The sequence below is a fragment of the Clarias gariepinus genome, chromosome 2 (genome assembly GCF_024256425.1).
Source record: "Clarias gariepinus isolate MV-2021 ecotype Netherlands chromosome 2, CGAR_prim_01v2, whole genome shotgun sequence".
NCBI classification, from domain to species: domain Eukaryota; kingdom Metazoa; phylum Chordata; class Actinopteri; order Siluriformes; family Clariidae; genus Clarias; species Clarias gariepinus.
In genome coordinates, this window is record NC_071101.1 from 33955828 (window position 1) to 33968615 (window position 12788).

The following is a 12788-nucleotide window of genomic DNA, read 5'->3' on the forward strand; positions in this document are numbered from 1 at the left end:
AGGGGTGTTCTGCTTTTTTCTTTCACCTTTCATTCCTAATCTTCCACAAGAGGGAGTCAAACACCAGCTCAAGCTACTCTGGGCCTGTGAAATGGATTTGTGTATGTTACAGTAATGTCAGTTGCACATTTTTCCATTTCATTTTGTTAATGCTAATACTGCAAGATAATTAATAATGAGAGGCTATGTAATGAATCAAATTACAATTGATTTTTTTAAGTTGTTGCATTAAATGTATTCATCAGATTTAGGAAAGTTTCTGAAAAACCCCAATGAAGTAGAAGAAGAAGGGGAAGAAAAAGAAGAAAAGTTTATTGGATTACAGCAATATTAATTAAAGATGTTCATGTTCAGCAGTTTTTTTTTTTTACTTGTTACCTATTTTTGCTCTTTAATTTAGAACCAAGTAAACAAATCTTGGACAATATATTGCCTATAGCTCTGAGTCATGGCAGATCATCCAGATCTGAAAAAAGAAAACAGGTAAATTACCATTACAAAAAGTAATGGCTCCCTACATGAGCTAATTTTATTCAATCTAAAGTAAAGAATGGCTCTTTTATATTCAGATAGAAGAAACCCTGATCTGGATCCATGGCAGATATTGTCCAGAGGATAATAAAGATCAGAGACTTCTGCTATCTTGGTACTTTACCGCCCCATTTTATTTATTTTATTATGTCTGGAACTCTTGTTTTTTTAGTCTGCTTTCTAGGCAAGGAGACCACAAGGCAGTTGGCACAGACACAGTATAATTATCAGGCATGGAGTTGGCTCCACAGTCCAAGGGTGTTTAAAGTATATAGCAATAAAGTTGTGGAGGCTTTAACCCTTTAATAGGCAAATTTTACTGGTCAAAGTATAAAAATCTATCCTCTTGCTATGTAATGTGAAATCACGCCAAGTAAAAACAGCTATGTCTTGTTTTTTGGGGGAAGGGAAGTTCTTTTCTGCTTTCTAGCGATTTGGCAACATTGCCAGTTTGGGTATTTTTTACAAATAGCAACAAATCAAAGAAAGGGTTAATAAGACTGATGAAGGGAACACTTTGTGGTGGGTGTGTAGCTCTAATAGTGTGTTCCAGATCCACCCTTTTACTTAGAGGAGGAGCCCTGGCTGTGACGTCACATGGGCAAACTGGACGCGCCACTTCAGTCGTATGAATTCCAGACGCACTTCCTTTTACTTCAGTTCTCCAGCACTGCTCAGGGCAGGACACTTTACTTACCACACAGCAAGCTGATTTCTGAATACTTTCTCAACTTGTCAATACTCAATACTTTCTCCCCAGTCAAAGGTTAGTATTTCTTAAAGATTTTTTTAAGTGTTGTTTAGTACTTATTGCTGAATATAGAAGCTTTGTTTTGTTGATCTGCTCAAAAAAGTGCGGCTTAGTGTTTTATTCCCCTTACTGGCTGTTGTTACACGTTTAAATGGAAAATTGTGTTTTTTTTTTTTGGACAGAAAACTATTTATTTAAAGTACCTGGAAATATTGGGTCACTCAGACACTTACTGTATGCCATACTCAATAATAATAATAATAATAATAATAATAATAATAATCTCACTTTTTTTAGCCTACGCATGAAAGTGACGCATGACATGAAATTCTAGCCTAAAAATTCAAGTCTTATTATTCATTTTCTTATAAGCAGATTTGGAAAGATTTCAGCCACAGTCATAGTTTTGTCAGTAGATGAATTAGTTACTGCGGTGTTTAGTTTTAGGTGTTTTGTTGTACCAACATTTCCTTTTTTTGTGTTTTAACAGTGTTAAATCTTATTTTGTTTAATACTGTGTTTAATAATGTAAAGGGGGGTGTAAATACTTGAAAGGTTAAATCTTTACATTTTAATATAAACTTATTGTCTATTCTGCAGCTGTGTGTTAATGCGCACAGGCCAGACCGAGGTCCAAGGCATCAGTGGAGATGCTTAGGCTGAATGTTACAATGTCACTGCTGAGCTGAGAGACACAGTGACCTTGCCCTTATAGCCATGGATGTCCATGTCCACAGCAACCCGCGTCTTCAGTACAAGCTCAACGGCTACCAGCAATCTGTAAGTACTAAAGAGAGTGTCTCATTCACAAGAACTGAGATTAACACCCCCCCCCCCCACACACACACACACTCCGCACATTTCTAACTTATTACTAACTTATTACACAAATCTCTGACTACTTTCTTATCTATGATATTTCACAAGTAGGTTATCTTATAATTAATCCAAATATTTAACTCCTTTTAAAATGTATTACTTGGAAAAAAAAAAATTCCAAAGACGGTGTCTTTTCCAAAAAAGCAGATAGTTCACCCTGACCTGCATAGACTATGTATTGTTTAAACACAATGGCAGTTGATACTTTAATCATGAGAAACTCAATGCTTTGGTTTTTGAAACATCACAATAAGAAATTACACATAAAAAAAAGAAGAAATACCCGTTGGTTAAACGGCTTTTTACATGTAAAGCTGCTCAAAAAAAGCTGTATAAATAAACTCGTTATTAACAAGGAGCCACACATACAGTATATTTATGCTTTAAAACAAAAAGGACACTGATTCAACTAAATATATGCATATACACAGAGGACAGAGGAGTAGGACAGGGAAACCAGTTCTGCTGCAGTCTTGGACAGTGAAACTTGACAGGAGAGAGAGCTCATTATGCTTCTCATACTTTCTGTAAGGTGTGGCCCGCCATCATGGATGTGTGCATGATAATGTGTTCCCCCAAAAATGTCAAAAATACACAAGCCTGTTGACATTAATATGCTTGATTCACAAAACAGGCAAATCCAGGAACAGGAAAGTTGTTTGTGTGTGTGTTTCCGTAATCACAGAACCGGTAAAATTTGGAGCTTCTCCAAGCTATTTTTGTTTCACATAAACACACTCGTAATAGTTATTTCCCTGATTGTATTCAGCAAGGGTTGGGGTTGTGCTTTGATCAAAAGTCAGAAATAGAACTGCTCTGGCTGCACTGCCATAAAGCCTAACGCATTGTCTTCATTACAAAGTCCGAGTAATGTGAGAGCTCGCAGCGATGAGCTCAGTTGCTTGATGCATTCAACACAAGCAGAAAAGCTGGTTCTACCTCTTTCTGCTTGTCCCTTGCTTCCTTGCTCTGGCCCACATCTATTAATAATTATGTTAATTAAGGGAAGCCTCAGAATCTATCTTTGCGTTTAAAAGGCTTTATTCAAGTAATTATAGTTCTGTAGACATTTATGAGCTTCACGTTTAATACTTAATTGATGCAAATCTAAAATCTAAAGACAAGCTCTAGTGTAGTTTTTTTTTTTCTGGCCCCTATGATTAGAAGATGAATGTATGTTGTTTTTTTTCCCCCTGAAGCATACATGGCGCTACACCCTCACACAGTCCTCACACACAGACACAGGTATAGTGATCCTGTCTTTCACGTCAGAGCTGGGCCTGTCAGGTTAATAGGTGGGGGCATGGGACCAGAGAAACAAGTAGCCTACTGTTCACTCACACACTCACACACACACCAAGGAGAGAAGGGTGTTGGCTGCTTGCACAGTGTGTTGTGTGTTATGTTATGTATGTGATGCTTAGGCGCAACCTTGAAGCATTTCTCCACTGAATCTAGCCAGGGTATGACCTGCATGTTTAAAAAAAGGCCTTTTAGTGTGTGTTTTATTATGATTTTCAGGGAAACTCTCTATTAGTATCTAAAATCCAGAGAAAACGACCACTAACCACTAACCACTAACATCATCACTCCCTCTGTGTACTGTGCACCCCTATGTGAAGTAGGGTGTTATTTAAAGGGGAATATGAACACAAACTCTCAACCCCAGCAATTGAAGCTGTCATGATGACAAAGACCACTGGTTCTTACAAAATAACATCTTGTATAAATTTGCACTAGACAGCAGTGAGTGAAATCTCAGCTGTAAAGCCTCAATACTTAGGCTTTACAGGTTGTCACTTAACAAGTTGCATTTAATGGCTTTATAGCTGCTGTAACATAAGTGATAACAGCAACTTGTTTTTGTTTGACGTTGCACAGCAATAAAGACGACCATAAATGCATAACCGGGATGTCCCGATAGGTGCTTTTGCATTTAAGAAGCAATAGACATGTTTTTGTAGTATTTAACAGACTTTTTTTCCTCTTAGAAAGACGATGCCCTACAGTTTCTCAGTTCAGAGGAAAAGGAGTGCATTCTTTTCTTTGAGGAGACTATAGACTCACTGGAGGACGGTTTTGATGATACCACAGGGCGGACTCCCAGAAAGATAATTTCTTTGAATAGCCTTCGAGCTTCATCTAGCTCAGCGTTAAGTTCTGCCCCTAGGACAAATGTCTCCCCCAATGTAATGGAGCATGACATCATTGACTTGGTTCGTCCCTCAACAAACTTCACTGTGCAAGGTACCGGTTTAAGTTTTTGATTTGAAACAATGGTGGTTAAGTAATTGATCAAGATAAAAAGGCTCAGACGTTTGCGACAAATCCAAACCACCAAGTATACTGTAGCCTCAGAGTAGCTATTATAGAAATCCATACAAAACATAACACACATAGAAAAAAGGCAGAAACCTGCAAGTGTTATGCAGCACACTTTTAAAAAATGGGGTATAAATACATTAGAACAGTCAAAGGTGTCTTATAACAGCTATGTAAGAGCTAATAGAAGGTCTAATGCTGAACATTTCTGTTTCTCTCTTTGGCAGATTTTTCTAACCTTTCTGTTTCGGACCCTCACCAAAAAACACCAAAAAACGACCCTGTTGGATACGAGGAGAACAACCATGCGCGTCCTCCAGGCTCTGTTCCAACACCAGTTGTCATTGTCAGCAAGATCTCAGAGGACCAGGGCAGTGGTGGGATAAGTCCCTCAACACTGTTAGGCCGCAGACGCAGCCTAGAATCAAAACGTGACCCTTCTATGCATCCCAGGAACCCTCATCTTCCCAGCAAAATGAGCCTAACACGGGGCCACCAAGAACTCAACGCCCAATCACTTGCCATTGCAGCTGTCAATGTTCAGGAACGCCGTTCACAGATGTTGGCCAACCTGCCCGAGGGATCCCATCCATTAGAGGGGGGAGAACCTGCCTGTGTGCGCAATGTGCCTATGCGCAGTGTGTCATTCAACGACATGGCGCCTGATAAGTCCAGGGTTGAGGCTCTGTCCAAACTGGGGTTAATGGCAGGAAAAACAACTCATTCAACTCCCAATATTGGCACTAAACTAAGCAGCAACACTGTTTCACCTAACAGTAGCACTTACCAAGTAGGCAGCTTACCTTACTCAGCAAGTTCACCTATCGACAACTCTAACAAAGCGAGCGTCAGCATGCATGCTCAAACATCTAACAACATTGCTGTAAGGAATATTGTTGGCCAGAGAAAGACCAGCAACCCTTCTTTCAATCAATCCACCTCCAACAGCGACTATGAGGCAAAACTCAAGAGTGAAATCGCTCCCAATAACTTCAACTATTATGGGGGCAAAACTGCTACAATCACACCTATTAAAGACACTAGTCCCACTTTTAACAAAGATAGAAGGTCTAGTGCTGAAGTGAAACACACTGACTTTAACAGCTATGGTGGTAAAAGCGTCATTTTAAATCCCGCAATGAGTGTCAAAGCAGAATCTGTCTCTTCCCCATATGCAAATGCACATGAGCCACCAGAAACCCAGTTTAACAGTTATGGTGGCAGATCAAAAGTTATAAATCCTTCATTGAGCACAGATGAACCAGACGGGGTAACCTCTGCCCACAGCCACTCAACAACTAACACTGGCCCTACCACCACATATCACGGAGACCCCACTGGATCTAGATACCAATCTGAGAAAAATAGCTATGATGTGAAACCCAAAGTACTTACTCCTGTACGAACTGACCCAGTTTACCAGCCTATAGTCAGGACCAGGCCTTCTACAGTGGCCCCTCCAACAGCCCCTAGACCTCAAGGTTCCACTTCATCTATGAGGACTCGTCCAGATCCAGTTCCTCCAGAGATCCTCAGTAAGCCTGCTCCATCGTTCCGCAACCAAGGTGTCACGGTACAGTTTTCTGGAAAAGGAACAACAGGTGAAGCCAGACAGGATGCCTTGCGCAGATTGGGACTGCTAAAGAAAACATCCTAAATGCTCATTTTCAGTACCTGTGAACATTTTTTTAACTGAAATCTCAATTTCAATGATGCAGTTTACTATAACTAAAGGCAGAACTTTTGAGGATTATGTAATTGTCCTTTAGATAATGGAGCTCATTAACTGCTATAGTATTATTTTCTATTCTGAATGTATAATCAGTTCTAGTTCTTTTACTTATACGTAATCTCTTTTTAAATTTATTTAAGAACGTGTATTACTTAACAGTTAGGTTTCAGTGCTATTCAACAAATCATGACCAGTGGCTTTATCTACCATGAAGCTTTTCAGCAGTTCTTTCTTACAGTGATTTTTGGGGAGTCAAGTTGATCTGATTGTACATTTACAGAATTTGGAATAATATTAAGGCACAGCAGTGCTAGATTGGCAGAACTTCTGAGCTTCCAATCTGAAGGTCAGCATATTAACCACGGAACTACCACTGCCATTTTCACTACAAAAATGGTACCTAATACAAAAAGGTCTGAATGAGAGTGCAGTGCTGAGGACAGAAGCCAATTCTAAATGTTACCCAAGAATCATTTGGCTTCATGTTTGACCATTCTGAGTAGTTTTTATAGAAAGTACACATAACTAATGTTAGTAGGTGATCCTATCCTCGGCTATGGATCAGATCATCACTGTAAAGGGCTGTATGATGAATTGCTGATAAGTGATAAGTCACTGGTCATACCAAAGCTCTCCTAAGGACAGAAATAGGCGTGACATACTGAATATGTAAAGCAGAAACCTTACAGTCTATCTAAATGATAAATTCAACCAGAGATGAGCTTAACCACCACTACTGTAAACTCTATCTGCTTTTGGGACTGGAGTGTTGGCTGCAGCATCTCGTTATCAAACCTGTGATTTGTCATTTAAATCTCACCAATATGCCAGAAGTTCTCAGAAATTTGACGTATGACTGCAGAGGGATGAATTTGAATGAGATTTCATCTCGTTGCTTAGAGCTTGCTTCTTTTGCGGCGGTCATGTCGACGGGATATTTCTAAATTTGACGCCAGCACCTCCCACACCAAACCACAGCAATCCAAATGTGGAGGGTGGTGATGGAACATGTACTTTTCCTCCTCTTTGGTTCTGTTTCTGTTTGGATTGGCATTATTTTTCTGGACTTCTTCTCTCTGACGTTCTGTCTTCATTCAAAATTGTAGCTCTTTATATTCAGTTAGTTGTGTTACAAACAACAAAGTGATTTTGTATAGGGTTAAGTTCGAGGAAAAAAGTTTGTGACAGTGCAAGTGTGTGTGTGTGTGTGTGTGTGTGCGTGCGTGCGTGCGTGTGTGATTAGACAAAAGAAAGCGAGAGAAAATGTAAAAGAATGATAATGGGTGCCTGGTTCATGGATGATTTATTTGTATTGTATTGTTTTTTTTTTGTTTTTTTTTTATAATGACTCCGGTTTTTGTAGCAATTCTACAAACATCATTGAAGTACCTTAAACACAAGGTTGTGTTTTTACACACACACACTTGCACACCTAAGAAGCAACCCTAACACTCATTCTTCATCTTTATCTTCAGTTTCACTTTTACAAATGGTGCCACTGCAATGAGTAACAGAACTATAAAGATATTTTCCTTTTATTCCTTTACTTTGAGATAGTTTTAAAGTCAATTATAAGTTATAAATAAACTCCTGTATCACAGCCTGCTGTTTTTCTTTTGTGAATAAAAATAATTTATCACCTTTACGACTGCATTTATGCTTCCTGGAAATGTGGGATAAGGAATAATCAGTTGTTTATGTAATTTATAAAAGTCTTACAAATGTGTCTAACGGGTGGTGCTAGGTCTCAAGAATGTATTTACACAGACATAAAATCATTGACATTTATCTGATCATTATAAAAGACATTACTCTGTAATAGATGCCAATCTAGTTCATATTGTAGTATCATACTGCAAATACTACCTGTCTGACACTGTGGATGAAGGATAATTGCCAGTTGTGCATATTACTATACAACAGTCAAGTGATATTGGTAAATCATGTAAACATTACAACTCAAAATTTGCTTAAAAGTTTTACACAACGGAAAGTGAGGGGCACACCCCTGGGGCAAGTAATAGAGAAAGAGTATTTATACTGCTTTAATTATGCCAGTTATTAGTAGTTTGGATAAACATGTAAGACGCCAGACATACAACCAAATCACAAGGGATATCCTGGAAATAGGCAAAAACACAGTATACAAGAAATGGCAATGAGATGGTAAATCTATGCACCTTTAATTCTCATTAAATCATCAAAAGTATTTTATTTTGTGTGTTGTTAATCTCACACAAATCTCAAAGGAAGGCATTATGAAACTGAATTCTGTTTATTAGTGGTTAGCACCGTCACCTCGTGATTAGGAGATCCAAATCTCATCACTGGTCTTTGTGTGTTTAATCCAGGTTCAGGTATGTAGTGTAGGCTGACCATAGCATATGATTGAGTGTGTATGCTCGTGCGGTGTGATTGGTTGGCACCCCATTCATGGTGTACCTCAGCTTATGCTCCGAGTTCCCTAGGATAGGCTTCAGTGACCCTAAGCAAGATAAGTGGAAAAACAATGGATGCATGTATAGATTGATAATCTTTCTTATCAACTAATAATAAAACACAACATTAATCAGATTAGATGTGTTACCTGTAAATGATCTTATTTTTTGACATCTTATGCATCTAAGCTACAAAATAGTTATGTGAGCAAAACATGTCTGCCTCCACATTTGTCTTTTGTTAGCAAAACGAGAGCTGGCTAGCTGTGTGACGTCTATGTTCATCCACAAGACTAACTTTAATCCTTCCTAAAGATTTAACTAGTAAATATGTCTGTGCTATGCTTACTTACGACCTCACCTCAAAATTGAAAGCACAGTTTCCTTGTCTGAATTTGCGCATTATATTTATAACATCTGGTCCTATGTAGCAGTAAGGCAAGTCATTATAGTGCTGCCCATAGTGACGTTTAATAGCTTGGCCCATTAGAAGAGGGCCAGACTATACAAAAGAGTCCTTTGTCTAGCGATAGATTTTTGCTATGATCACTTGAGTGCATGGTTTTGGTATAAGCAATGTGGCACAACAAGAGTAGAGCTGAGAATAGCATCTGGTGATAGAGATTAGGGAGAGAGAGGACATTCCTTATAATCACTCCATTCCACCACCCGATCACTTCTCATATTGTATTTCAAGATAAGACAACATTTACGCTGGCTGCCCTGTCACAACTATCCCATTTTTTCTAACTGGAACTGGGACTAAGTTAAATGGGGCATGGTGTTAAGGGTCTTAACTCATACCCAAAAGTGTTGACCTGGCAACAGCAGGGCTCAAAACCCGACCATTCTATCAGCAATATAGAGTCTCAACCATTTGCATCATCATTGCCCCTTATTTTTGGTTACTGTGCTGTTAATTGTTTTAATCCAGCATTGATACTAAGATGTTGCTACTGTGTCTGATACACTCATACCAGTAGTACTTTCACGTGAGGAAGATGTCATATGGAAGATATTTCCAATTATTTTTAGATAAAAATTCCACAAGTTTCAGGCAATTGTTTAAAAACCTTTTAATTATCTTAATTAGTTCTAGTATAACGAGTTATCATCAGGTTCCACATAATTAACTAAATGGAGTTGACCTGTGTGCCATTTAAGTGTCATGTGATCTTAGTATAAATACACCTGGTTTTTGAAGATACCAAAGTTTAGGAAAGAAAATACCTAAAAAAACAGCTATCACCAAGAAGATGAAGAAGGTACTTAATCAAAGCAACCGGGGGCATAGTGCTAGAAATACCGTGGTGTTCAAAATAATAGCAGTGTGTTGAAGAAAGCAAATAAAGCTCCATATCCATATAATAACTTTTAATTTAAATCAAATAAATGCATTGGACACCCTGCACATTCTATATTATTCTCGAAAAATGTACTAAATGTATTATTAGTTTACAGAAAGTAAAAAAAACAAAAAAACAAATATTAGCCTGTTCAAAAAATAGCAGTGTCACTTTTTTCAACATACTGCTATTATTTTGAACACCACTGTATACCGATCAAAGTTTGGTACAATTAAAATCTGCCCAGAAATGGCCATCGAAAAAAATTGTAATAACCAGATAAAGAGTGGATGGATCAGAGAAGCAACTGAGAAGCCAAGGGTAACTCTTACCATGATGCTTCCCTGTGGGGATGCGTGTTGGGTTTCATGCCTATGTAAGTTCAAAACATATTTTATATCTCATCAGAACCGAGAACCTTTTGTTTTCTCAATATCTGTCTCCATTATGCTTTCTGCCAATTTTATATAGTTTTCCATTTTTCCATAAAGCCCAGTGTTCAGTAGTTTCTGGGCTAAGGTTGAAAGCAGTTTTTCTTGTCTCAGATGCAGATCTCTTTAGCTCTTCAGTTCCTGTTGACCTCTTGGTTGCTTCTTCACAGTCGTATCATATTCTTTTCATTTTGTAATAATAGATGTATTGCTATTTGATTCCAACCTTCTTTGTAATGAAACTTAAATGTGAAAACAAAGTACAAAAGGTGACTGCATTGTTTACCTATCTGGTCTTTTATTTTTAATTTTTTTATCTCTACCTCTTAAACAATGGATAAAAGGTTTATGTACAGTATAAACAAACTGTTTTTGTCAAAGGACAAAATTAGTGGTGCTTGTCAATGAAGAAAGCCCTACAGTATACAATATATGACTAAAATGCATATTTTGTATGTTGAGCATCCCATTTAACATTTATTCCCTCCTGCTGTTTTAGTAACCGTCACTTTTTTAAGGGTCTGCGCTCTGTTTAAGGCACACCAGTTTTTTCCAACCTTAACAAACCATGTCTTCATGGACATTGCTTTGTGCACAGCTGCAGTTGTCTGACAGGAACAGGTTTGTCAAAGAGAGTCCTAACTCTACAAGATACAAAGACTTTTTGGGAACAACAGTTTTGGGAATAAGTAGTGTAAATGTAATGGTCTGGGGTCCACAAACTTTTGGATATATAATTTATATATATATTTTTTATTTTCCATAGTTTACTCAGTAATACATATCACCTTAGACAAAAACAGACAAAAAAAATGATGAGCCCATTGTTAAGACCTTCTTCATCTGATCTTTCTCCTTATTCTGCAGTTATTTTTGGATGCATTTGCTTGTTTTATAGGGCTTGGTCCTCTTGCTCTGTAAGGCTGGAAGGCACAATAGAAAAAATCGGACTCTTGCTGAACTTTTGTTTGAGTTCAAGGAGCCACCAAGGTTGAGTGAATTGTTGCCTTGCCATGTGTGTAAGCACTCAATTCTATTTAAGTAAGGACATAACAATCAGACAAAAATGCAGTAGAACTGGGCTCATTCCTGGTGCTGGTGTGTCAGACAAGTAAGATTACTGTGACTACATGCACTGGCCACCTCATACACATGCTTACGCACATGCCAGACTCCAATCCAGAAAGATCCATCGGTTTTGTCCAATAGCATTTCAAGGATCACTAGATGGTGTGATGACAAAGGTCTATTCAACTCATAAGTCCGATTTATCTTTTGTTGGGTGTTAACTTTGTATTTCTAGTGTATAACAAAACTAGCTGTAATACAGTTTAAATCTTACCTTATCTACATAATGAGTGACAAAGGAAATGAAGTTTCTTAGTATATTGAGAGACAAGAAGATAGCAAAAATTTTGGGAGACTTCTAGATTCATATGTCTAATTGTAATGGAAGGATGAATATTTTTTCCAAATGACATTAGTATTTTAATGATGACGATCCATTTGTTTCACTTCTCACATTGGGAACGCCTTCGCATGACCTCATTAGAAGCTCCTATTACACTCTGCCAGGCAGGATTGGCAGGAAGTATGTGTTGAGGATGCCCGCTCCCTCAACAAAAGGAAATGACAAACACATTTGAAACCTTTTTCAATACCCATCTCTTGAACCAACTGTCTCTCTGGGACATAGCTTAACTGTCCAACAACACTATGTCACTGGGCACTTTGTTGTCATTTTGCACAGTTTTCTTAAGAGGACTGCTCATATAGCCTGTCGACAAAACAATAGATACATTTTTCTGACTGTGTAAAGTATCAATAATTTTAAAGTTAACCTAGCTGAGTGGTAGAAGTCTTTGGTAGCAATACACCTGACCAGGTAGAAATACTCTGAGCTAATGTTAACTGCTCCTCATAGCTAACATACAGTAGGTAGTCAACGGTAGCGGGAAGAGTAGCAATACTCTGGTGGTATAACCCTCTAGGAAATCCCAACAATCCCGGTTCGGCTACCATTTACCCACCTAGGTTATCTATAGCCTCAGAGCTATCAAAGCCTGTTAGCAACCATGGTTGCCATTACTGTCTCTGATAAAGCAGAGGGGAAGGCACAGCCATGAGCCCTTCCTTTTGCTACAAAAACAGATAAAATACTAGGCTGGGACATGGGCCTGTTGATGTGCTTTATGCAGAAAGCTACCATTGAGTCTTCTGAAAAGTTTTCAAATGCCGTTGTTTCTGACTGGTTTATTAGAAAAAAACCCTATGATAGCTTCAACTGCAGCAGCCCACAGTGCTGCTAGTGAACTGATTTGGAGGGATCAACTCAATATTGAATTATTTGTCATATGC

At 38.3% G+C, this 12788-nt stretch overlaps 1 protein-coding gene across 2 annotated transcripts; it reads left to right on the forward strand.

Moving 5' to 3' along the window:
* The first annotated feature begins 1207 nt into the window (after positions 1 to 1207).
* On the forward strand, positions 1208 to 7815 carry LOC128539671 (uncharacterized). 2 transcript variants are annotated; one of them, XM_053510686.1, is made up of 4 exons: positions 1208 to 1297; positions 1883 to 2062; positions 4153 to 4408; positions 4711 to 7815. In XM_053510686.1, the coding sequence occupies exons 2-4, from the start codon at positions 2000 to 2002 to the stop codon at positions 6138 to 6140; spliced, it is 1749 nt and encodes a 582-aa protein (XP_053366661.1). In that variant the 5' UTR covers positions 1208 to 1297; positions 1883 to 1999; the 3' UTR covers positions 6141 to 7815. The 2 variants fall into 2 exon arrangements, with proteins under 2 accessions (XP_053366661.1, XP_053366662.1); XM_053510687.1 differs by lacking the exon at positions 1208 to 1297 and having other exon boundaries at positions 1976 to 2062; positions 4157 to 4408.
* Positions 7816 to 12788: the final 4973 nt, after the last annotated feature.

Coding starts and splice junctions, on each gene's coding strand:
- LOC128539671 (XM_053510686.1), top strand. CDS start 2,000: ATGGATGTCCATGTCCACAGCAACCCGCGTCTTCAGTACAAGCTCAAC. Junction 2,063..4,152: donor TCAACGGCTACCAGCAATCT/GTAAGTACTAAA, acceptor TTTTCCTCTTAG/AAAGACGATGCCCTACAGTT. Junction 4,409..4,710: donor AACAAACTTCACTGTGCAAG/GTACCGGTTTAA, acceptor TCTCTTTGGCAG/ATTTTTCTAACCTTTCTGTT.